Below are 26,858 nucleotides of genomic sequence, written 5' to 3' on the forward strand. Positions count from 1 at the left end.
TTATTTATTCCTGACTTTGTTGCTGTTGAATTGTCAATGAAATATTCTTAATTTCACTCTCTATTGGGAATTTAATGGAACCAGAAATTGATCCGTCCTTGAAATCTTGATCTTCGAAATAGTGGAGCGATGTGATTGGTATTGGCCGCATTGTACTCTCTACAAGATAGGATCCAGTTGGTTTGTTTGGTGGACAGATAGCTCCAATTGTTTTGGCACTGACACGTTTTCCAAAGTCACCAGGTTGGTACATTGCCAAGATTTGTTTCAGTTGGTAAACCGATAGATTTGGACATACTAGCTTACGGAGTTTCTCGTCGGCAAACTTCTCTTTGTCCTTGTAGGTTATAACAGCAATTACTTCTTTGATGGTGATAAAAGTCTCTTCGACGGTTGGACTAATCCAAACGTGACCTTCACTGGTCCAACGTAGGAGTGCATCGATCTTGGTTTTGGTATGGCTGGCAAATACATCGTTACAAAATACCAGACGCAACATGAATGCATTCACGAGGAAATGTGCAATCCAAACGAATATCTGGTTGAAAAACTCTTGTGACAAACTGAAATGGATCATTCTAAATTGGAATACATTGATTATGGTGTTGAGGTAGCTGGTGACTGTCTCGATAGGTGCCAACGGTGTTCCAGAGGTGGTAGCAGTTGGTTTCTTGTTAAAGTTTTCATTCAAGATAGATGCTTCTAACAGCGGTTTCAATTTGGCAATAACCATACTGTACAGCGAACCGTAGGATCTTCCAATGGTCTGTTGCATATGGATCATGAATTGATTAGAGGTTATCATACTGACTTCGGAATCGATAGCATTCTCCAGTTCCTCCAATTCATTATGAGTTGGAATGGTTGGCTGAATCGATTTAGTTCCAACCGGTAATCTCTTTTGGAAAACATATACCAGCAATGAAGAACAAGCCAATAAATAACTCATTAAATCTTGATCATCAATATTATTCTATTAAATGTACAAATAAGAAATTGTTAAAGCATTATTATTTAAATTAGTTTGTTGTTACTTACTTTGGTAAATGATAAAGTAGATTTGATAATTCCTTTGAAAATATATGATTTATCAATTTGGAATGCACGCCAATAACTGATTTGATGGAACCACATTTGACCGGCAAGAGTTGGGTGTTCGAGTTTGCAAGTGAGTAGGAAATCGGTGAGCATCTTTGTTTGGAGTTCCTGATTTCCAGCCATTCTTGCCAGCTTCTCCCAGTCGTTCTCTTTGTAATCGATCAATTCCTCGATGTGTTTGAAGGACTTGATTCTAAGTGCCAACTCATTGTATCTAGTCATTGCTTGTGTCTTTGTCATGTCCAACTGTTGCTTCTCACGAGCCAACTGTTCGATTTGCTTGGACAAACGATCTTTTTCCACTTTCCACTCTGAATGTTGGGCCTGCTGCGACTTCATCTCTTCGACTTGTTTCTTCAACATTTGAATCTCGTTGAGTTGCGATGTCTTTGTATCTTCGAGGTGCTGCTGAATCTCAATCGATTGTCTACGTGATTTCTTCTCTTCGAATGCCATTTGCTTGAGCTTGTCATTCTCTTGTCTCGTTGCCAAGTTACTTGACTCCAACTCAGACAACTCACTTCTCAGTCTGGAATTCTCTTCTTGAACAGACTTGACGGTTTCTTCCAACTCTAGATTCTGTAGTTTCTGACGACCTGCTTCATTCGAGTGTGTCTCCTTGAATTGTGAGATCTGATTATTCAATGTGGCGATCTCTGCATCTTTGTTGTGAACAACACTCTCCAACTCCTTCTGAGTGTCTGTAGTCTTGGACTTGGCCATCTGATACATTTCAGAGAGCTCCAAGTTTCTCTGCTTCAAATCATTGTAGGAGGTTTCAACCCATTCCATCTTGCTCTTGGTCATTGTCAACTCTGTCTCGATCTTTACATTCTGTTCACGCAACTCTTGGTATTGTTGTTTGGTCTTGGAGCTCTTTTCCTTGAGTTTCTTTCTCTCGGATTCCGACTCTGACAGACTTTGATTCGAATTGGACTGACTGTTCTTCAACGATTGAATCTCACTGTTTTGCTGTTCCAGTTGTGCAGTGAGCTTCGATAGTTTCTCCTTGGCCTGCGATCTCTTTGTATTGCTTGCCTCCAGTTGTCCTTGGCTGGCGTTGTACTGTGTTTGTAGCTGCTCATTCGACAACACCAATTTGTCAAACTGCTTTCTCAGATGATCACGTTCATCCTCCAGTTTGTCGATGGCACTCTTCTTGTCAGCGACATCCTTTTCCAATCGCTCTTGTGTCTGTTGCATCTGTTGAGTCACCTCCTTCAAATACAACGACTCCTGTGCGTTGGTCGAACTCTTTTCCTTGGCAACAAAGAACTCACTTTCGAATCGTTCCTTAAGCGAATTGAGCTGTTTAATCTCCGACTCCAATCTGGCAACGGAGTCCTTGGAATTGGAAAGATCTCTTTCAGTTTGTTTCAACTGTTGTTGAAGTCGTTCTGACTCTAACTTTAAGTTATCGATTGTCTTCTCAGAGGATGACGAGGACAAGTCGTTCTTGTTCTTCTCGATTTGCAATGTGGATGACAATTCAATGAGTTCTTTCGATTGCTTCGATGTCTGACTTCTCAGTTCTTGCAACTCGATATTCATACGATTGATCTGGTCATCCTTTGTCGACAGTTCATTCTTGATTCTGTTGCATTCGAATTGCGATGATTCCAAGTTGTTCTTTGTTGACGAGAGCTTCTCTTTGAGTGAATGATTGGTCGATTGAACTTGTTCCTTCTCGGTTCTCACCATAGAGAGTTGTTGATTCAACTGAGATTTCTCTTCCTCCAATGTCTGCTTCATCGATTTGAACTTATCGATATCGTTGCTAGCGTTCTTCTTCTCCTCCTGTGTTGTCTCCAACTTATTCTTTGCTTTCTTGAATTTCTCTGAGAGTTCATTGAACTGCGATTCCTTGCTGCTCAACTTTGTTCTTAAATCATCACCTACATTGACCAAACTATTGATTTGTGCTTTCAATGATTCTTCTGTCGATTTCCATTGTTGGCCATCTGCTTGATTCTTCTTGGTCAACTCATCCAATTGTTTCACAAGATTGTCGTGATCCTTTTGAAGTTTGGATAGCTGCTCTTGTAGTCCATTCTTTTGTCCATCTATATCGTTGGATTGTTCGATTTGTTTGGCCAACTTTTCCTTGAGCTCGCCATTCTCCTCCACCAGATGGTCAAACGATCCCTGAAGAGTATCCTTCAGACTGTTGATGGTATGATTCTCCTCTTCGAGACGATCCAACTTCTTCTTGGTCGATGTCAACTCCTGCGAGTACAAATCCAACTCCTTTGACTTGTCAACGAGTTGCAACTCCAATTGTTTCATCTTCTCAACGACCTCTGTTTTGTAGACTTCATTCTCACGTTTCAACAGCACATTGCTCTCACTGGCAACCTTCAAATCGTGTTCCAAACTCTCACACTCTTTCTTCTTGGTCTCTGCCAACTCATGCCAATCTTGCTTCTCTTTGTCGATACGCTTCTTCTCGCTGGTCACCTCGGCCAACTGTTTCTCAGTATCCTCGAGCTTTGCGACATATTGATTTCGCTCTTCCTCCACTGCTTTTCCAGACTCCATGGCACTGGAAACCTTTGATTCCAACTCGGAAACTTGCATTTCCAATCTGTCTTTGGATTGACTGAGTTCATCGACACGCGACTCCAACTTGATTTTTGCTTCTTCGGCATGTTGTTTTCCACGTTGTTCTGCAGTCAATCTCCATTGAATCTCTTCGAGTTTCTCCTGTAACTTGTTCTTCTCGTTCTGAACGGATCTCAACGATCTAGCTTCTGCTCGCAACTCGCGGTACACTCTTCTTGCCAGTTTACCTCTCCACATGGCTTGAATCAATACGATTCCACGCAGTTTCGACTTCAACAGTTTCTTTGCTGCCAGCGATCTCATCACAGTCTGCAACTGTAGAGCGGCATTCTCGTACATCTCGACTTGCAGTGTTTCACGTGCAACCTTTCGTCTCATAGTGTTCTGTAGTACAATGGCTGCCTGTCTCTTCTTCTGGTAGGTACTTCTACACTTCCAACCTCTATATATCTTTTGTATCAGAGTTGCAGCGTGGATTCTACGCAGCGACGTCAACTTGTTCTTGGCAGTCTGTTGTCTTATCTTTGTCTGAATTATCAGAGCTGCACTCTTCAACTGTCGGTACTTCTTCTCGTAGTAGTGTCTACGCCAACACGACTGAATCACCGTTGCACTGTGACTCAACTTTGTCAGTCTCATATTCTCCAGTGCCGCCAACTGACCAGCTCTCAAGAACACCTTGGTAATTCCAATCTTGAATTTATCCTCCGACAGCTTGATTCCCTCGAACAACGCAGTCACCTGAATCTTGACGTCCTTGCTTCCCTTCTTTCCCTGTGACTTTGGATAGAGTAGTTTGTAACGACTGTAGAACTCGGCGAGTGGTCGACGAGTTGGGAATCCAGCGCAACAGATTCTAACAGACTCCATTACACCACCGCATCGCAGTTGGTGGATGACGTCGTGCTTGTTAAAGGTCTGAGGCAACTTGTCGGGATTCGGTTTGATACAACGAACATAATGAGGAGTGGTCGTTCCGATTGTCTTCATGAGTGTCGCCAGCGACGAACTAAACTGTGAGCCAACCGAAGAGAACTTCATACTGGACGAGCCCGAGTTGGAAGATGGTTTATTCGATGGCGTTGGATTCGATGAAGCCGCCGAGTAACCGAGTCTCTCGTTTCCACCGAGAAGTGTCTTGATGAAGCCAAACGATGCTTTCTGGAGCAAGATGATCTGCTCGGGAATAATGAAATCCTTGTTCTTATCGAGGAATTGATCGGTTTCATACGTTACCTTACCGGCATAATGATTGATAGTGAATGCAGTCGATGAGAAACGTGGCTTCTCAAATTTGCTGTGTGACGTCAGCTTGCCATACAGCTTCGTGGCAAACGTCTGTGGCGTCGCCTTGGGAAACATCGACTCCTCGTCCAACAGCGACAAGATACACATCGGTCGCTTCTCAATGAGATCGAGCGTGTCTTGATTGTCGTTGAAATCGATGTACGACCAGTCGATCTTCTCCTTTATGTACTCTTGTTGCTCCTCCTTGAAGACGTGTTGATTGAAAACCTGTTGCAACTTCTCGTTGGCATAGTTGATACAGAACTGTTCGAATCCATTGACCTCGAACGACTCGAAACCATAGATATCGAGAATACCAATGAACGACTTGGATTTCTGCTGGATCGACATCGATGCATTGATCTTGACGACGAGCCAATCAAACATCAGCCCGTACAGTAGCATCGCCAGTGAATCACGAGCGTTCTCTGCACGCTCCTTTGTGTTGTTGGTGACGAACGACTCTTTGCCAGTCACCACCTTCCTCGTAAGAAAAGTCTTGGCGAGATCGTCCTTTGGACAGCCAATCAATGCCGCTGCCTTTTCGAGCGGGTCTTCATCGACAACAGCTGCATTCTCATCGCCCTGATCTGCAAACTCTATATTTCCAAGCCATAGCACAGTACTGAGAATGCGGAATACAAACTCCTGGTCCTGAGTACTGATGCCGGCCACCGACATCGCATGACAAGTCCTCTGGAAAGTATCGTCATCATCGACACCGTCCACTTCAAAACAATCGCTCTGATTCAAATAATAATAGTTTTGAGCATTCTGTAAATATAATCTATCTCTTAAATCTGAATTTGCACCTGCAATCAACTAGTTATGATAATTAATTACACAAAACACAGAGTTAGTTAAATTTAAATTCCAGAAAGAAAACGAATTAATCTTACTTGATAAAATATATGATAGTTTCTTTCATTTCTAACTTGTCTGACAATTCTTGATTTCTCAAGTAGATAAGTCAGAATCTTGGCACCAATAATAGATCCACTATCATTGAAATGTATCTCTATAAATTTACCAAAACGTGAAGAATTATCCTATTTTGATTGAAGTTATAAATCAAGTTAGTTGGTTATGGAATTTCGAAAGACAATGTTCCATTTCAGGGACAAGACAAGAATTTACATTTCTAAGTGTTTTGGCATTACCAAATGCCTCTAATAATGGAGTACTCTCCAAGACACGCTCTTCCACTGATTTTTCAGAAGCCGGTTTTCTAGAGGTCGGTGAAAGTGGCGATGCCGCCGAGTTGATGGCGGAACCAGAGGAGGTGAGTGAAGGTCCCCCGCTAGGAGCAGCATCACTCTTGATAAGATTACCCATCGCCGCAAAATATTGGAGAAGGAATTTCGTTGTCTCTGTCTTACCGGCACCGGATTCACCGCTAACGAGTATCGATTGCGACGATCCGTCGTATCGCATATCCTTGAAGGCATCCTCTGCGACCGCGTAGACATGCGGCGACAGTGCACCCAGCTGCTTGCCGTAGTAGGCGCCAATCATCTCACGCCCATACAGCGGCAGCGATGTATAGGGATTGATGGCAATCAGGATCTTGCCAATGTAGGTGTAGATCGTATTGATGTTGTACCGATGATGCAGGTTGTGAAGGATGGCCGCTTCGTGGAGATGCGACAAGCCTGCGAGATCGTCGATACCCTCGAGAATGTCTGGATTCTTCATGAACACCTTCTCACGCGGAACCGTCACTTCGCGGTCGTCTTCAGTGCGAACCAGAACATCGTTGTCGTTCACCGTAATGATCTCACCGGCAATCCACTCCAAATGCGAATCTGGAATCCAAACACCCGTTCCCTCACCAAATATACTGGTGCCACTTGGTGTATCCGACATATCTATCTTTATCTAATCTATCTATCTAAAATCTAGTGAACAAACTTAATCTATCAATCTATCTATCTATTTATCTATTATTTTAAAACAAAAAATACAAACAACAATCACAATCTAATACAAAAAGTATTTTGTAATATTACAAATATAATATAACTAACTATTTAAAACTACAACAAACAAAAAGAAAACAAAACAAAACAAAAAGAAACAAGAAAATAAAATATATATTATATAAAAAATAAGTAGATTTGATAGTGATAATGAATTAAAAAACACTAATCAATCTACTATGAATAAAACAAAACTCTTTAAAAAAATATTTTGCAAAAATGATTAAAAAAAAAACCAAAAAATGAAAATTACAAAAAAACTGATAGCAGTTCCCCAAAAAATAAAATATTCAACAATGAAAAAAAATTGATAAAATTAAAATTTCACCACGATTGGGGTTCTTTCATAACCACCTCTCACATTTCTTAAAAAACTTTTCATGTTTTTTAATTAAATTTATGCTAAAAAAAACAATTGTAAAATTAAAAAAAATCTGAATCGTGATCGTTTTATAATAAATTTATTTTAAAGATAATGTTGTGATGATTATATTTAAATAAAAATAACTCTAACATTTTGTAATTATTAAATGTATTCATATGATTAGCCATTTTTTCACTTGTCATTGATTTCCCCTTCATAATTCCTAACTATGAATATCATATCAAATCAATAAAATAAACTATTCTCTTTTTACATATCTCAATATAAAATTAATATTTATTATAAAGTTATATAACTATCTTAAATTTATAATTATACCAAGTGAAACACTCCATATCTAAAAAATCGGAAAAAAACATTAAACTAAATAAAAATAAAGTGATTCATTAAATTTAATACACACACATACATGTTTTTATGTTAATTGATCATTTTCTTAAGATTCTTAAGATTATATGTGTTTGTTTTTATTTTTATAGAATAATTTTGAACCATCTGTTTGAATATCGATAAAGATAATAAATTCTTTTTTTTTTTGGTTATTTGATTAATATTTCTTTAAAGATATGTGTACCAAACAAAATAATTTTGTGACACACCTCAAATCTCACATAATAATAACATCTTATAAAAAGTTACAGTCACTCAAATATCACTTTTGAAATTGTGGTCAACAGATAATGTTTGATTTTGTTTTAATAAATTACATAGATTGAATGTGCGAAAAACATTAGTTAGATTTTACAACTCTATATACGGTTAAAGTTTATCAATTAATTAATTAAATTAGAAAGTGGAATGTTTGAATGTGATAAAAAGTTAAAGTTGTTGTCATGCCTCTGCTAATAATAAGTTATTGTTATACATATATATAACATTTTAATTGTTTACTTTCTATTTCTTTTACTATTATAATATTAACAAATTGTTATTATAATAATAGAAACTAAAATGTTATATTTTCAAAATGGTAAGAGTTTATATTTATAGTTAAAAAATATTAACAAATTAATATTAATAAATAAACTATCGATCAACTGTTTATTTATATATAGAGAAAAGAAAATGTTCTTTATGTTCTATCGTTTTGGCTGAAGGAATAGAAAGTTACCGTTGCTCAGAATGTAGTAATCTATTCCTTTGTATGAAGTGTTACTCTTTTGAAGCAGAGTCAAAGAGTGTTCATTATGACAGTGCACCAATGCCACATCATATGACAATCGTATCAAGTTTGTAGCTTATTCTAAATAATAATATTACAAAAAACTATATAATAATATTAATATTAACTTTTTATCTATTATTAATATTATAGAATCAGATTTTGAATATTATCAAACAATTAAAAGCGATACAATCTATCAAAGTTTCGTTAATGTATTCAATTGCTATTCAGATAGAAGATGTATCGGAATGAAATCAAAGAATGAAGATCATCGTTCTAATGGTTTCGATTGGATCACTTATCAACAACTCTATGATAGATCCGTTGCATTGGGATCTGCAATAAAACCATACATTGAACATGTAAGTAAAATCATTAAGCTATTAGTACTTACATTTTATATCTATATATATATATTAATATTTTTTTTTTATGTAGGGATCGAAAGTAGCAGTAATCTTGAACAATATTCCTCATTGGTATTATGTTGATTTTGCATGTCTATTCTATGGATACACACTAGTACCTCTTAGTCAACAGATAAGTAAGTTGTTTAAACAATGTTTTTTAAATTAAATTGCTTTAATATAACAAACTAACTAATAAAAACATTCATTAAAAGATGTTGAACAATTAATTGCAATCTTAGAGAATAGTGAACCATCTCTATTGATCGTTTCAAAAGAAATCTTTAATAGATTGTTCGATGCGATCAAAGACAACAAGCAGTTGAAAATGATTATTCATATTGAAGATGAATATGACCAAGAACAAAGAGAAACATTATCGCCATCAATAAATTTCAAACTCTATTCAGAGTTAATTAATGGTTCAACTAATGAAATTGAACATTCTCCTTTAAAAGATGGTATATTAACAATTAGTATGTTTGTAGCATTATTTTATTTTATATTGTAGTATTTAATCTAATAAATGGTTTAATTAGCTTATACTTCAGGTTCAACAGGTCCACCAAAAGGAATGGCAAGAAAAGATGCAGAGTGTGTTTCCAATATTATTAATAGTATAAGTCGTGATGTTTCAATACAAATGGGTTACCTTTCAATATGTATGTATTATATACCTATACCTTTTATTGAAGATATATCTGACCATTAATAATAATAATAAACAGCAAATTCACAGAGAACATTGGATCTAAAAACAATGATTGTTGGTGGAAGAATTGGTATTCATACATCTTTAGAGGTTGAAGAGTTTCTAAAAGAACTCGCTATTTTTAGACCAACTGTATTTTGGTGTAATCCTGGGTAAATATTAACTCTAAACATTATGATATATAAAAACTATATATATATTAATAATAGTAATACTTTTCATTAGATTCTATAATTATTTTAATTTGAAATATCAAAAAAGAAAGATTGATATTCAAGAGGAGAATCCTCAACTATCGGATCAAGAATGTGATGAATTAGCAATCAATGAAATTGGATCGATTTTTGGTGATAGAATAAAGACAGTTGTCAGTGGAAGTTCATTATTACCAACGGAAACATTCAATTTTATGAAGAAATGTTGGGGTGAAGATAAAGCATTCAATTTTTTCGGCACAACTGAGACTACTTTTATTTCAAAGAATGATATCATATATCCAGATGTTTCGTATCAAATCATTCCGATTCCGGGTGTTGGAGAAGACAAATCATATCCAGTTGGTGAATTGTTGGTTAAATCACCAAGAACCATCAAACAATACTATAATAATGAAGAAGCAACAAGAAATTCATTCAGAGATGGTTGGTACGTAACTGGTGATGTCGTTGAAGAATATGAACCTAGAAAGATAAGAATAATTTCAAGATTGAAAAACTTTTTCAAATCAATTCATGGTAGATTTATTTAGTAAGTAAAATTTAGCTATTAAATTAGCAGTAAACAACATATTTAATAACATTTGTTTGTAATAATATATAGTCCAGAAACAATTGAAAGTAATTTCTATCAATCAACAATGATAAAAGATATCTTTATTTATGGTGATCCATTCCATGCTCATTTGGTTGCCATTATCATTCCATCAATTGATATTATAAATAAATATATCAATGAGACTACACCACATATCAACATTGATGACTGTGATGATCTAAAATCAGATGTTTTCAAAGAAATTCAATTAATTTCCAAACAAAAGAATGTAAGTTTCTCCAATCAAAACAATTGGTTTTAATATTTACATTTAATTAATTTTAACTTTTAATAGGTTGTACCATGGGGTATTCCTCAATCAATTTACTTGGACTCAATTGATTGGACAGTTGAAAACAAATTTTTAACTTATACATTGAAATACAATAGATCTTTCATCGCCAACTACTATATCCAGCCAATTGCTCAGATGTTTGATAAATTGAAATCAAATCAAACAATCTATTTGTAAATTCTTAAAAGATTATTAAAAGGTTTATATTTGTTAGTTGTGTCATTTGTTTAATAAAAATTTGTTGAATAGATTATAATATAAAAATTTAATAATCATAGCTCAAGAATAGTTATTCGATTTACTTTGAGTGAAGTTATTGAATTGTAAGATGATACAATTCATGCTATTATCGATAATATTATTAAATAAAACTACAAAAATAAAAGGTTATAAATAGGTATTTGGGAATGAATCATGTTGAAACAACAACAAATCACGATTTTTTTTTTTGGTTATAATTCAAATCTTGTTTTGTTCTTTTTTTTAATATTACCCCTCTGAGGTGTGTGAAAATCGGAGAACAAAAAAAAAAAAAAAAAGAATCAAGATATTGTTTTAGATTTTTTGTTTGAATTCATTTTACTCTTTTACGATGAGGTCTTAGATTATTTCATTGCTAATAGAATATTCTTATAAGATTATTTTCTCTTTTTCTTATTTATACAAACTATTCTATTCTTATGAAGAAGTTATATTTAATTTTATTTTTTATTTCTTTTTTCGGAATATCAGGTGCTTATGTTTTGAATACTCAAGAACGTAAGTGATAACATCAAAGTCCTGACATTGAAAACTATTTTAAGTATTAATCGAATATCTACTATTTTGTCTTTTTTTTTTTCATTAGTGAGTTCATTAAGATGGTTAATTATACAGGTATTTATTTTTATGTATTTGTTTAAAAATTTTGTTAACAAAAATAAAATATAGTACCAATTCAATTGGAATATAACTGCAACTGATTGTGTTGATATCAAAGTCGATGGAGTTTTGGATTGTCTAGTAGATGAAAATGGATTTCAAACGATTACTAAATTGTATGTTTAATTAAGTGAAAAATATAAAAATAATAAAAAAAAGAAAGAGTTAACATCTTCTCAGAATAATAGTATATCCTATAACAGTGGATCGTGGAGAACCACCGGCTATTGACAAGTTGATATTCCCCAATATGCAATGGTTCTCATTAATTGGTGCTCAACATAAAAATGCAAGCTATTCTTTATTTGGTTTGCTTGATAACATTGAAAATGTCAATTTAACTCAAATATCTGTTAACTCTATATATTTGGTATCTGTTCCGACATTCCCTTCAAAACTTAAATTGAATACATTGTAAGTAGAATAAATTTTAAAATGTAAATCAATAACTAATTTATGAAAATAGAGTTCTCAGTAATGTTCAAATGTATTCTGATTTAAATTTGAACCCAATATTTGCAGGAGTAAGCGCAACATTATCTTTAGAAAATATAGGATTCTCTTTCAATTTTAAAATGCTGTCAGACTCATCAACTATGAAAACAAAAAGTTCATTAGTCAATATGTATGTATGAAAGAAAATGCAAATGAATAATAATTCTGTTTATTAATTCATATTAATATTATCACTCTTAGAGTTATAAATTCCATAGATAGGTTTGAAACAAATGGAATGTTAAATTTTACCAACTCTTATTTTAGTGCAATCAGTTTTATGTATGTAATTTTATATTACTCTTTTTGTATTAAACACTATATTAATTATTTTTTCCTATTAATTATAGAACGATAAAAGATATTTCAAATAGACCACAAATTTTTTTTGAATCATCTTCTTTAAATATTTTGTAAGTATTTGGTTTTAAGATCAAATTGGAACATAAAATTAATAATAGTTCATTCTTTTAGAGATATTGATAATGCAATGGTTGTACTTGGTGTGCTACCGAAAATTAGAGATTTGTAATTGTCATTTAATTCAAAATGTTTATATTTTTTAACTTTCAATTTTATATATATAGTAAAGCATCAAATTGTGCATTTTCAACTTCAGATTTTTCAGTATTCCCTTCTCTTACTAAGATGTAAGTCATAAAAATACTACTATAATTAAAATTGAACTGTATTAACTAAAAATTAATATTTAGAAATTTTAACAATATTTCCACACCAATTGAAAATGCTTCAGGTTTGGTCAATGTGTAAGTATAAATTTTCTAAATATCAAATCACTCAAACATCTCTTTTAACATTATTTCTATAGGGTTATTCAAAATTCACCTGTTCCAATTGTACCGCCAGAATCTTGGTTTTCAAATACGTTCACATTGTATGTTGAATATAAATATTTTTTATTAATCCTAACATCTTATTGATTGATTAACTTACTAAATTGTTTTAATTTAATCAGAAAATTAAACAATACCAATAGTGGAGGTAAATTACAAGAGTTTAAATCTTTTGATAGTGTTTCGATATCAATATATGGAACACAGAATATAAAAACGGAATTATATGATTCATTTTGTAGATTCAATTTGGATATACCATCAACCACTCTTGTTGGTAATATTGCAGATTGTATTTATTGTTATTGGTCTGAAATCAATTCAACATTTCCACCAAACACACCAGTACCCCCAATTAATTATAAATGCAGTATGTATTATATCTTTTCAAATACTATTACCTTTCAATTTTATTAATTATTTATAAATAATAAGATATTTCATTGGATAGTTATAAATATGTCATTCCTAAAAGTATCGTAATATATACATTTCCATTGTTGATTTTTTTCTAACTTAAAAATACATTAGGCAGGCTGTTACTTTTAAATGGAACTAACTTGGGATGGGGATTAAATAGATCGCCAGCAACGTTAATGATTTCTGTTTTTAATAAGCAGTTTGCGTAATTATCTTTTTTATTTTATTGTAGTAATCATCATCATAATATTAATAATTTCTTATAGATATCCAGTCACCACAGAATATGGAACTACAAATTTAACATTTTCAACAATTCAAAACTATACTTTTCAAATATATTGGGGATTAGAATGTATGTTATCTTTTCATTTGTTATTTATTTTTTTACATGTTATTAATTAATTTAACAATACTTTAGTAAGTGTGTATTTAATTCAATCAGAGAATATTAATGATAACAATGTTTTAATTAAAGCATTTGGAAAATTTAACTTGAAAGCACCACTTGCAATCAAAGCCACCAGTTTTGGAAATTCAAATTGTCAAATCACATATAACACGACAACTCAATTGAATTGTATAATTCCGAATCAAAATAGCACAAATCCAATTTTAATTAATCTTGATGATACTGTTACAACTATTAATTATTATAGTTCTTCAAGTATGTACAATATCAATTTGTTGTTTTGTTTTCATTTTATCTCATTTTTTTATCTCTCCAAATTAGCTTTACTCATAAGCGGTGTCCATTTCAAGATAAATAATCAAGATGTCGAAATTAGTGCAAACTTTGGACCGAATCCATACAATGTATCTGCAATTATATCCAGCTTCCCTTGCCAACAAACATTCTTAAATTCTTCCGTATTATCATGTAGATTACCTTCAAGGTTGGTGGAAAATGTTAATTATAGTTTGTTGGTTTATGCCAATGGATATAATCAAACGATACTTGTTTTCATTAAACCAAAAGAAGATTGTGGATCACAATCAAATTGCAATGGTCATGGAAGTTGTTTCGATGGAAAGTGTAGATGTAACGATGGTTATGGTGGATATTATTGTGAATCACAACTAAGTCCAGGTGTAATCATTCTCCCAAACAACACGATTCCTTCACCAACTGTCATCGTTAAAGATGGAATGAATTTCACATTCAACATCATTGCAATTCAAGAGATAGATGAGTTAAGTTCAGTGGTAAGAGAATTGAAAACAAATAAATGGATTCATTCAACAACCGGAAATGAAACATTCAGCATCACAACATACAGTTTACAATCAACAACACCAGAAGTCGATCAAATCAATGCAACAATCGAATATTCAAAGAACAGTAGATTGATTAACTTTGCAGGACAATCAACATTATATCCAGAGAATAGTTTGAAATTGATGGTTACAATCAATAATTGGTCATATAAAGATCGATTAAATCGATTGAGACTATTAATGGAATCGATATCTTCAATCAATGATAATGATGACGGTTGTTCAGAATTGGATATTTCAGTTAACAATGGAACAGAAGTGAATTTCTTGCGAATGACAATCAACGATGTATCGTTTTATGGTCGATTCCTTCCATATGCACTGTCAGACGACAAACCAGTCTTCATTCAAAATCAAGTTGTTAATCAAACTAAAGATAGTATTTTGATTGGAATGACACTATCTTACTGTGATAGTTGTGTGATAGATCCTGATTTTTCAGTTCTTGTCAACACTGACATCAAACAAAGTGATTGTAAAGAAAAATTCTCCACTTGGAAGATCGTAACCATTGTTGTTGTGCTTTCTGTTGCTTTACTGGCATCAGTTGTCGGTGCATTTTTTTTCTATAAAAAGAAAATACAATATAGAAAAGAACAGAAAAGAATGAACAACAAATTAAATAAATTATCATAATTAATCAATTCGATTAAAATCAATTAGCCTAATCAATCTGATTACTTCTATTATTAAAATTAAAATTATTACACAACTTTGATAATCCATCATTATTCACATAATTTTTTCACAAAAAAAAAGAAAAAAAAATTAATTCAAAACAAATAAAATTTAAAAAAAAAAAACGCGGGAACATTACTTTTTTTTGAAAATAAATCTCTGTGTGAAATCATAATAAATTTTTTTTAGTATCTTTTAAACAACAACATTAATTGTACACATCTAATTGCATTATATTAATGATAATTATTAGGTATGTTCTCATGAATAAAATAGAAATTATGAACATGATGATGTAACAACTAAATCTCTAGATCCCAGAACTACTTTAATATGTTTTTGGTTCTGATCTCATAAGATGTGATATCAATGAACACTTTAATTGAATGATAATTCGTACATGGAACCAAAAAAATCTAATCACCTATATTCTAAACAGGGCTTTAAAGAATGTTGTTTGGGGACACAATCGGTAAAATGAGCAAAAAATCCAAGAAAAATCAAGATATTAATTTAGATTTTGTTTTTTTTTTTGAAGGTGACGAATTGTTTTACTCTTTGGTATCAGATATTTTGGATTTTTTTGACTGTCGATTTTACTCTTTTACAATGGGCATTAGATCGTCTTAATTTTTTTTCTTTTTCTGTTTTCATTTTATTTCCACAAATTATTCTATGTTATGAAAAGGTTATATTTAATTTTATATTTCATTTCTTTTTTCCGACTATCAGGTGCAGATTTATATCCACAAGAACGTAAGTCATAACATAGAAAAACAAAACCAAATAAATAAAGTATTAATCGAAAATCTACTTATTTTGTCTTTTTTTTTTTTAATAAAGTGAGTTCACTAAGATGGTTAATAACGCAGGTATTTATTTTTTATGTCTTTTTATTTTAAAAATAAAAATCTGGTCAACTAATATAAAATATAGTATCAATTGAATTGGAATTTAGCTGCAACTGATTGTGCTGGTATCAGCAATCCTGGAACACTTAATTGTGGAGTTGATCAAAGTGGATTTCAAACAATTAATACATTGTAAGTTTTTTAAGTGAAATATTTTAATCTCTAAAAAACAATATGTTAACATCTTCTCAGAACAATATCAACTTCTATAGCGGTCGACCATGGAGAACCACCAGTTATTGACAAGTTGATATTCCCCAATTTGCAAACGTTCTTGTTAAGTGGCGCTCAACATAAAAATGCAAGCTATTCTTTATTGGGTTTGCTTGATAACATTGAAAATGTCAATTTAAATCTAATGTCTGTTCAATCTCTAAATTTGGTATCGGTTCCAACATTCCCATCAAAACTTAAATTGAATACATTGTAAGTAGAATAAATTTAATTAAATAAGAAACATATTATGAATCATTAACTAATTTATTAAAATAGCACTATGAGGAATGTTACTATGTACTCTGATTTAAATATGGACCCAATATTTGCAGGAATAAACACATCATTAGGGTTTCAAAAAATAACATTCACTTCCACTTTTAAAATGCTGTCAGATTTATCAACTATGACAAGAAAAAGTACATTAACAAATTTGTAAGAGAAATTAACATTCAATCTCTATTACTTCATATTAATATTATCACTCTTAGAGATTTAAATACTATAAATAGGTTTGAAACAAATGGAATGTTGAATATTACCAACTCTTATTTTAGTGCAATCGATACTTTGTAAGTTATTTTTATTTTGTATTAAACACTTTTTTAATTAATTTTTTTCCAACTAATTAAAGAACGATAAAAGATATTTCAAATACACCAGTAATTTTATTGGAATCTTCAACTTTATATAATATGTAAGTATTTGGTTTTCAGATCAAATTTGAACATAAAATTAATAATTTATTCATTAGAGATATTGATAATGCAATGGTTGTACTTGGTAACCTACCGATAATTAGAAATATGTAAATATTTATCATCTAATTCAAAATAAGGTTTCTTTTTTACTTAAACCTTTCAATTTAATTATGTATAGTAAAGCAAAAAATTGTGCATTTTCAACTTCAGATTTTTCAGTATTACCTTCTCTTTATGAAGTGTGAGTAATAATATTAATATAACTGGAAATTTTAACTATTAACAAAAATTAAAATTTAGAAATTTTGATAATATTTCCACACCAATTGAAAAAGCTTCAGGTTTGGTCATTGTGTAAGTATAAATTTTCTAAATAGTCAATCGATCAAAAATATCTTTTAACATCATTTTTTCTTTAGAGTAATTACAAATTCACCTGTTCCAATTGTACCATCAGAATCTTGGTTTTCAAATTCATCATTCATGTTGTATGTCAAACTTTTAAATTTTTAATAATCTAATTTATATTTATTCACTTATAAAAATTAATTATTATTTTCCAGAAAGTTAAATAATACCAATAGTAGTGGTAAATTACCAGATTTTAAATCATATGAAGATGTTTCGATATCAATATATGGAACACAGAATATAAAAACGGAATTATATGATTCATTTTGTAGATTCAATTTGGATATACCATCACCCACTCTTGTTGGTAATATTGCAGATTGTTTTTATTGTTATTGGTCTGAAATGAAATCAAAACTTCCATCAAACACACCAAATCCTCCAAATGATTTTAAATGCAGTATGTATTAATTTTCTTTTCAAATACTACCTTTCAATTTTATTAATTATTTATAAATAATAAGATATTTCATTGGATAGTTATAAATATGTCATTCCTAAAGCCGGTAGAGTATAAAATTTATATTTCCATTGTTGATTATTTCTAATTTTAAAAAATTACAATACAATAGGGATTTTGTTACAATTAAATGGAACTAGCTTGGGATGGGGGATTAAATAAATCACCTTTAAGTTTAACGAAATTTATTTACAAATAAGCAATTTGTGTAAGTATCTTTTATATTATATTGTAGTAATCATCATCAAAATATTAATAATTTCTTATAGATATCCAGTCGACACAGAATATGGAAGCTCAAATTTAACATTTTCAACAATTCAAAACTATACTTTTCAAATATATTGGGGATTAGAATGTATGTTATCTTTTCATTTGCTATTTATTTTTTAATTTTATTTCAAATTTTTATTAATTATTTTAAAAATACTTTAGTAAGTGTGTATTTAGTTCAATCAGAGAATATTGGTGGTAACAATGTTTTAATTAAAGCATTTGGAAAATTTAACTTGAAAGCACCACTTGCAATCAAAGCCACCAGTTTTTGGAAATTCAAATTGTCAAATCACATATAACACGACAACTCAATTGAATTGTATAAATTCCGAATCAAAATAGTACAAATCCAATTTTAATTAATCTTGATGATACTGTTACAACTATTAATTATTATAGTTCTTCAAGTATGTACAATATCAATTTGTTGTTTTGTTTTCATTTTATCTAATTTTTTTATCTCTCCAAATTAGCTTTACTCATAAGCGGTGTCCATTTCAAGATAAATAATCAAGATGTCGAAATTAGTGCAAACTTTGGACCAAATCCATACAATGTATCTGCAATTATATCGAACTACCAATGTCAACAAACATTGTTAAATTCTTCAGTATTATCATGTAGATTACCTTCAAGGTTGGTGGAAAATGTTAATTATAGTTTGTTGGTTTATGCCAATGGATATAATCAAACGATACCTGTTTTCATTAAACCAAAAGAAGATTGTGGATCACAATCAAACTGCAATGGTCATGGAAGTTGTTTCGATGGAAAGTGTAGATGTAATGATGGATATAGTGGATATTATTGTGAATCACAACTAAGTCCAGGTGTAATCATTCTCCCAAACAACACGATTCCTTCACCAACTGTCATCGTTAAAGATGGAATGAATTTCACATTCAACATCATTGCAATTCAAGAGATAGATGAGTTAAGTTCAGTGGTAAGAGAATTGAAAACAAATAAATGGACTCATTCAACAACTGGAAATGAAACATTCAGCATCACAACATACAGTTTACAATCAACAACACCAGAAGTCGATCAAATCAATGCAACAATCGAATATTCAAAGAACAGTAGATTGATTAACTTTGCAGGACAATCAACATTATATCCAGAGAATAGTTTGAAATTGATGGTCACAATCAATAATTGGTCATATAAAGATCGATTAAATCGATTGAGACTATTAATGGAATCGATATCTTCAATCAATGATAATGATGACGGTTGTTCAGAATTGGATATTTCAGTTAACAATGGAACAGAAGTGAATTTCTTGCAAATGACAATCAACGATGTATCGTTTTATGGTCGATTCCTTCCATATGCGCTGTCAGACGACAAACCAGTCTTCATTCAAAACCAAGTTGTTAATCAAACGAAAGATAGTATTTTGATTGGAATGACACTATCTTACTGTGATAGTTGTGTGATAGATCCTGATTTTTCAGTTCTTATCAACACTGATGTTAAAAGTGATTGTAAAGAAAAATTCTCCACTTGGAAGATCGTAACCATTGTTGTTGTGCTTTCTGTTGCTTTACTGGCTGTAGGTGTTAGTGTATTCGTCTTCTATAAAAAGAAAATACAATATAGAAAAGAACAGAAAAGAATGAACAACAAATTAAATAAACTATCAAATTAATCAATTCGATTAAAATCAAACCTTAATGAAAATTCTTTATTTTTTACAAAAGTTTTTAAGCTTTAGTGCTTCCTGTGATACCTTTACCACTGTTATTGCTGGAACAATCTCTTTGTTTCCGGCTATAGCGATTTCCTTTGAGATAGACTTTTTTTGGCTTTTTAAGAAATATTGGGTCGCAGTATTCGTGTGCAATCCAATTGAACAAACCAGACTTAATCCAAGACATTCTTATATTGGATGAGTTGAATGATGATGACCAAGCATGATAAGCCAACATTTGGTAGTGTTTATCGTTCACTTTAAACTTTGGATTGACCTTTAACCCATCTCTGAGCAAATTCGATAGGTGTTGAGAGAATGACGAAAATAGGACTAAATCCAAAGGCTGGAGAATGTGAGTCAGGTTTGATGGGAACGTCATTATGATAAGATTATTCTCATCACAAAGTTTTTGTTCGTCAAAGAAATAATTGGATATGTGATTGTCCACTAAAAGCAGCTTTTTATCTGTTTTCTTAAATTGTCCTAGAAGCCATTCGACATATTCTTTCTTTATCTCTTGCGTTACCTATAATATATAATAATACAATGTATCAATATTGATATATTAATAATAGCAATAGACAACTTTGGATCAAGTTATAAAAAGTTGCCAACTTACATATCCTGATTCATTAGCAATAATGACACCATAATTTGAATTTTGCATATGTTCCCATTTTACTCGTTTAGGAATCTGGAGAACGTTATAGGGTGGTAGAGCATGACCAGATGCTGTTATTGTTCCAATCATTGTAAAGTGTTGACTTTGGGATTGCTTGGGAAACCTAGGTTTGACTGTCTCAAATTTGTTTCCACGGTCAATAATGGCAACCTATATTTTTATAACAATTAGCTAAATCTTTCGAAAAAAAACTAATAAATAGAATAAAATAGACTATTAAATACCTTTTGATTCATTTTCGTGAATAAAACACCTTTCTCATCAGAGTTTATTACATTCTTTGGTTGAATTTGGTTTTCTACTATCACTTTATGAACTCTCTGGATGAAACCTTGAATATCGGCCTCTTTCTCCGCTTTTAATATGGCTTCATCTTGAAACTTAACCTTTCTTAACTTTAAGATCGGATATTTTTGTTTCAGCTTTGTCCACCAGTCACGACCAGGGTGACGACTCATTGTATAGCCATATTTGTCATATACCTTTCCGACCACCCAATTTAGAATATTCTCCTTCGTTATCGGAATATTCTTGGTATTTGATTCTTCTACCATCTTTATCATCTCTAATTCTTCTGCTTCGGTGAGATATCTACCTCTTGGCTTAAAGGAGAGGTTATTTTTTTTCTTGGATAGCTCACTTTCTGAAACTCCATACTTTTGAGAGAGCTCCTTTTGAGTAAAACCTGTATCGTTTTGAATTTCATTTATTGCTTCCATCAACCTCTCTTCTCTGCTCATTTGACTAATCCTCTGAGGTGTTACACCTATGATATTGCTTAATTCTTTTGTATCCTATTAAAAGTGCTATATTAGCACCATCTTTTCTAAATAATAACATAATTTTTAAATAATGTTAAACCCGACATACCATTGCATTGATACATTCTATTTTAATATAACTTTGTTTATTTTTATCTTAAAATCTACAAATATTAATAACTTAGCTTCAAAAAAAAAACCATATTAATTTTTTAAAAATTTTCACAAATTTACGTGGGTAGTCAACCCCACTCAAGTGAGGTTGTTTGAGCATGAGTTGTAAAAAAATTAGTGCGAGAAAAAAAAAAATTGTTCACAACTCCTTCTGCATTTACACTTAATTGACCCACCCAAATTTAGTTCAGAAACGAGAGGGCAAATTTCTTGCCTTCGTGACCCTTCGTGACAACATTGCATAAAAAAAAAGTTTGTTTCGACTGCAGAACACTATTTTTGCTATGTCAAGTCAGGTTTGGGGTTTATTTGATTTTTGACTTTTTTACTAAAGTTTTTAAGCTTTGTTGGCCCAACATAGAATATTATCTTTACAATTATTTTGATTTTATTCTTCTTTTTATTTGTTTTATTTTTTTGTTTTTGATTATATATATTGTTTAAGGTTCCCACGCCATCTTCGTTCACAGTGCGTATTCACTTTGGGTGGAATGTTAATTGTGAAATTTCATTTTATCACTCAAAAAATTTAACAAATGCGAAAATAAAAAAAAAGCTGTGCAAAAAAACCGACAAAATGAAATAACACAATTGTAAACATCATACTCATTCTACTTTTCATTATTAATATAAAAGATAAATTATGAAAAAATAAAACTATTATTAAGGTGGTAATGGTATGTTCTCATTAAGAAAATAATATAAAAACCATAAACAAAATGATGTAATAACAAAAATATCTCTTTAGATTGGGGATCTAAAGAGTGCTATCTTGTTTTGGTTCTGATATCATTCGTATCTTATCAAATATTTAAATATCATGATCAACCACAATCTTTTCACCCTACAATTGACCTATATATTAACTCTAATCACTTTTATAATATAGGTGATTAGATTCTAAACAGCTTTAAAGAAACAAAAATATGATGCAATCTTTTTTTTTCCAAGCTATCGGGAGTCAAAAAAAAAAAAAACAAAAAATCAAGATATTTAGATTTTGGATTTTTTTTAGGTGTAGATTTTACACTTAATATAATTGGTAGTAGAAAATGAAAATAAACGGAACTAATTTAAAATATTTAAAGAACTTTAATCTTAATTTTTATTTTTTTCTTTTTCTTTCTTTTTTCATTTTATTTATACAAACTATTCTATATTATGAAAAAGTTATATTTATTATTTTTTATTTCTTTTTTGGGAATATCAGGTGCTTATGATTTGAATGCTCAAGAACGTAAGTCATAACATCAAGTCATACTTAGATATAGTAAAGTATTAAATAAAAATCTACAATTCTTTTTATTTTAGTGAGTTCTTTAAGATGGTTAATTACGCAGGTATTATTTTTTTATCAACATTTATTTTTTTTTTTAAATAAAATTTTTTTTAACAAAAATAAAATATAGTATCAAATTAATTCGAATTGGAACTTGACTGCAACTGATTGCGCTGATATCAATAAAGGTGCTGGAGGATCGATGACTTGTAGAATTGATCAAAGTGGATTTCAAACAATTACTACATTGTAAGTTGTTTAAGTGAAAAATATTGTTATTAAAAGAAAATGTTAACATCTTCTCAGATTAATGGTAACTTCTACTTGGGTCGATCATGGAGAACCACCAGTAATTGACAAGTTGATATTCCCCAATTTGCAAACGTTCTTGTTAAGTGGCGCTCAACATAAAAATGCAAGCTATTCATTATTGGGTTTGCTTGATAACACTGAAAATGTCAATTTAAATACAATATCTGTTCAATTTTTAAGTTTGGCATCCGTTCCAACTTTCCCATCAAAACTCAAATTAACAACATTGTAAGTAGAATAAATTTAAATAAAATATGAATAATTATCTTATTTATGAAAATAGAGTTTTGACGGATGTTACTATGATATCTGATTTAAATTTGAACTTAATATTTAAAGGTGTAAAGTCGAGTTTAAATTTACAAAGAATATCATTCACTTCCACTTTTAAAATGTTTTTAGATACATCAACTATGACAAAAAGTACATTATCTACTATGTAAGATATAATCCAAATAAAACTCAAATCTTTACTATTCATATTAATATTATCACTTCAAGAATATTTAAGACCATTTATAGGTTTGAAACAAATGGAATGTTGAATTTTACCAACTCTTATTTTGACACAATAGGCGCTATGTAAGTTATTTTATATTACTCTTCTTGTATTAAACACTATTTTAATTAATTTTTTCCAAATAATTATAGAACTATAAATGATATTTCAAATACACACCCAATTGTATTTGGTTCTTCAACTTTAAATAATATGTAAGTATTTGGTTTTCCAAACTTGAACATAAAATTAATAATTTTTTCATTAGAGATATTGATAATGCAATGATTGTTCTTGGTGACCTACCGGAAGTTAGAAAAATGTAAATATCATTAAATTCTTAACTGGTTTCTTTTTTTACTTAAACCTTTCAATTTAATTATGTATAGTAAAGCAAAAAATTGTGCATTTTCAACTTCAGATTTTTCAGTATTACCTTTTATTACTGATATGTAAGTAATAATATTAATATAACTAGAAATTTTAACTATTAACAAAAATTAAAATTTAGAAATTTTGATAATATTTCCACACCAATTGAAAATGCTTCAGGTTTGATCAATGTGTAAGTATAGATTTCTAAATAGTCAATCGATCAAAAATATCTTTTAACATCATTTTTTCTTTAGAGTAATTACAAATTCACCTGTTCCAATTGTACCATCAGAATCTTGGTTTTCAAATTCATCATTATCATTGTATGTTAAACTTTTAAATCTAATTTATATTTATTCACGTATAAACATTAATTATTATTTTCCAGAAAGTTAGAAAATACCAATAGTAGTGGTAAATTACCAGATTTTAAATCATATGAAGATGTTTCGATATCAATATATGGAACACAGAATATAAAAACGGAATTATATGATTCATTTTGTAGATTCAATTTGGATATACCATCAACCACTCTTGTTGGTAATATTGCAGATTGTTTTTATTGTTATTGGTCTGAAATGAAATCAAAACTTCCATCAAACACACCAAATCCTCCAAATGATTTTAAATGCAGTATGTATTAATTTTCTTTTCAAATACTACCTTTCAATTTTATTAATTATTTATAAATAATAAGATATTTCATTGGATAGTTATAAATATGTCATTCCTCAAATAGGTAGGGTATTATATATTTTCATTTCATTCTTCCTTACTTCTAACTTAAAAAAAATACTATACAGAATGGACTTTTATTTTATCTTTAAAAGGAACAAACTTGGGATGGGGATTAAATAAATCACCTTTAAGTTTAACGAATGCTATTTATAATAATCAGTTTTCGTAATTATCTTTAATATTATTTTCTAGAAATGATGATGAAATTTAAAATATTAATAATTTCTTATAGATATCCAGTCAACACAGAATATGGAAGCTCAAATTTAACATTTTCAACAATTCAAAACTATACTTTACAAATATATTGGGGATTAGAATGTATGTTATCTTTTCATTTGCTATTTATTTTTTAATTTTTTTTCAAATTTTTATTAATTAATTTAACAATACTTTAGTAAGTGTGTATTTAATTCAATCAGAGAATATTGGTGGTAACAATGTTTTAATTAAAGCATTTGGAAAATTTAACTTGAAAGCACCACTTGCGATCAAAGCCACCAGTTTTGGAAATTCAAATTGTCAAATCACATATAACACGACAACTCAATTGAATTGTATAATTCCGAATCAAAATAGTACAAATCCAATTTTAATTAATCTTGATGATACTGTTACAACTATTAATTATTATAGTTCTTCAAGTATGTACAATATCAATTTGTTGTTTTGTTTTCATTTTATCTAATTTTTTTATCTCTCCAAATTAGCTTTACTCATAAGCGGTGTCCATTTCAAGATAAATAATCAAGATGTCGAAATTAGTGCAAACTTTGGACCAAATCCATACAATGTATCTGCCATTATATCCAGCTTTCCTTGCCAACAAACATTCTTAAATGATTCAATATTATCATGTAAATTACCAGTAGGTTTGGTGGAAAATGTTAATTATAGTTTGTTGGTTTATGCCAATGGATATAATCAAACGATACTTGTTTTCATTAAACCAAAAGAAGATTGTGGATCACAATCAAACTGCAATGGTCATGGAAGTTGTTTCGATGGAAAATGTAGATGTAATGATGGCTATGGTGGATATTATTGTGAATCACAACTAAGTCCAGGTGTAATCATTCTCCCAAACAACACGATTCCTTCACCAACTGTCATCGTTAAAGATGGAATGAATTTCACATTCAACATCATTGCAATTCAAGAGATAGATGAGTTAAGTTCAGTGGTAAGAGAATTGAAAACAAATAAATGGACTCATTCAACAACTGGAAATGAAACATTCAGCATCACAACATACAGTTTACAATCAACAACACCAGAAGTCGATCAAATCAATGCAACAATCGAATATTCAAAGAACAGTAGATTGATTAACTTTGCAGGACAATCAACATTATATCCAGAGAATAGTTTGAAATTGATGGTCACAATCAATAATTGGTCATATAAAGATCGATTAAATCGATTGAGACTATTAATGGAATCGATATCTTCAATCAATGATAATGATGACGGTTGTTCAGAATTGGATATTTCAGTTAACAATGGGACAGAAGTGAATTTCTTGCAAATGACAATCAACGATGTATCGTTTTATGGTCGATTCCTTCCATATGCACTGTCAGACGACAAACCAGTTTTCATTCAAAATCAAGTTGTTAATCAAACGAAAGATAGTATTTTGATTGGAATGACACTATCTTACTGTGATAGTTGTGTGATAGATCCTGATTTTTCAGTTCTTATCAACACTGATGTTAAAAGTGATTGTAAAGAAAAATTCTCCACTTGGAAGATCGTAACCATTGTTGTTGTGCTTTCTGTTGCTTTACTGGCTGCAGGTCTCGGAGTATTCTTTGTATTGAAAAAGAAATATAAATATAGAAAAGAACAGAAATGTATAGGCAACAAATTAAATAAAATATCATAATAAATCATTCTTTTATTAATTAACTTGATATATGATAGTTAAAATTTAATTGATTTCTTAATTTTAAATTGATCATTAAAAAATTTTTAGTTAAAAAAAAAAAAAAAAAAAGTGGAGGCGCCGT

General features: G+C 30.7%; 5 protein-coding genes across 5 annotated transcripts; 3 read left to right on the forward strand and 2 right to left on the reverse strand.

The window, feature by feature from the left end:
* Nucleotides 1–4: 4 nt before the first annotated feature.
* Nucleotides 5–6,381, reverse strand: myoJ (myosin-5b; the record flags this gene model as incomplete). The annotated part of the gene is made up of 5 exons (XM_020582721.1): nucleotides 5–973; nucleotides 1,039–2,038; nucleotides 2,327–5,769; nucleotides 5,847–5,996; nucleotides 6,085–6,381. The coding sequence occupies 5 exons, from the start codon at nucleotides 6,379–6,381 to the stop codon at nucleotides 5–7; spliced, it is 5,859 nt and encodes a 1,952-aa protein (XP_020427075.1).
* Nucleotides 6,382–6,625: 244 nt separating this feature from the next.
* PPL_11976 (uncharacterized protein) lies at nucleotides 6,626–18,105 on the forward strand (the record flags this gene model as incomplete). Its single annotated transcript, XM_020582722.1, has 40 exons — nucleotides 6,626–6,800; nucleotides 8,255–8,281; nucleotides 8,367–8,540; nucleotides 8,627–8,838; nucleotides 8,915–9,020; nucleotides 9,099–9,359; nucleotides 9,423–9,545; nucleotides 9,612–9,747; nucleotides 9,821–10,342; nucleotides 10,415–10,637; nucleotides 10,704–10,876; nucleotides 10,982–11,026; nucleotides 11,551–11,593; nucleotides 11,634–11,740; nucleotides 11,805–12,038; nucleotides 12,091–12,249; nucleotides 12,470–12,532; nucleotides 12,594–12,647; nucleotides 12,707–12,769; nucleotides 12,833–12,886; nucleotides 12,949–13,014; nucleotides 13,096–13,343; nucleotides 13,409–13,447; nucleotides 13,505–13,565; nucleotides 13,660–13,748; nucleotides 13,815–14,060; nucleotides 14,127–15,050; nucleotides 16,082–16,105; nucleotides 16,193–16,221; nucleotides 16,286–16,392; nucleotides 16,453–16,686; nucleotides 16,753–16,911; nucleotides 16,989–17,048; nucleotides 17,111–17,173; nucleotides 17,231–17,284; nucleotides 17,356–17,418; nucleotides 17,478–17,531; nucleotides 17,597–17,665; nucleotides 17,741–17,988; nucleotides 18,053–18,105. The coding sequence occupies 40 exons, from the start codon at nucleotides 6,626–6,628 to the stop codon at nucleotides 18,103–18,105; spliced, it is 5,844 nt and encodes a 1,947-aa protein (XP_020427076.1).
* A 73-nt stretch (nucleotides 18,106–18,178) lies between these two features.
* On the forward strand, nucleotides 18,179–19,978 carry PPL_11977 (calcium-binding EGF-like domain-containing protein; the record flags this gene model as incomplete). Its single annotated transcript, XM_020582723.1, has 5 exons — nucleotides 18,179–18,221; nucleotides 18,284–18,406; nucleotides 18,484–18,607; nucleotides 18,667–18,731; nucleotides 18,798–19,978. The coding sequence occupies 5 exons, from the start codon at nucleotides 18,179–18,181 to the stop codon at nucleotides 19,976–19,978; spliced, it is 1,536 nt and encodes a 511-aa protein (XP_020427077.1).
* A 55-nt stretch (nucleotides 19,979–20,033) lies between these two features.
* On the reverse strand, nucleotides 20,034–21,578 carry PPL_11978 (uncharacterized protein; the record flags this gene model as incomplete). Its single annotated transcript, XM_020582724.1, has 4 exons — nucleotides 20,034–20,549; nucleotides 20,643–20,855; nucleotides 20,930–21,499; nucleotides 21,576–21,578. The coding sequence occupies 4 exons, from the start codon at nucleotides 21,576–21,578 to the stop codon at nucleotides 20,034–20,036; spliced, it is 1,302 nt and encodes a 433-aa protein (XP_020427078.1).
* Nucleotides 21,579–22,801: 1,223 nt separating this feature from the next.
* On the forward strand, nucleotides 22,802–26,734 carry PPL_11979 (calcium-binding EGF-like domain-containing protein; the record flags this gene model as incomplete). The annotated part of the gene is made up of 16 exons (XM_020582725.1): nucleotides 22,802–22,877; nucleotides 22,952–22,980; nucleotides 23,050–23,168; nucleotides 23,226–23,459; nucleotides 23,515–23,670; nucleotides 23,883–23,945; nucleotides 23,999–24,052; nucleotides 24,120–24,182; nucleotides 24,242–24,295; nucleotides 24,360–24,428; nucleotides 24,494–24,741; nucleotides 24,806–24,847; nucleotides 24,939–25,011; nucleotides 25,079–25,167; nucleotides 25,245–25,490; nucleotides 25,557–26,734. 16 exons carry the CDS (start codon nucleotides 22,802–22,804, stop codon nucleotides 26,732–26,734), a joined length of 2,793 nt encoding a protein of 930 aa, XP_020427079.1.
* Nucleotides 26,735–26,858: the final 124 nt, after the last annotated feature.

This window comes from Heterostelium album (assembly GCF_000004825.1).
Source record: "Heterostelium album PN500 unplaced genomic scaffold PPL_contig26, whole genome shotgun sequence".
Classification (NCBI taxonomy): Eukaryota; Evosea; class Eumycetozoa; order Acytosteliales; family Acytosteliaceae; genus Heterostelium; species Heterostelium album.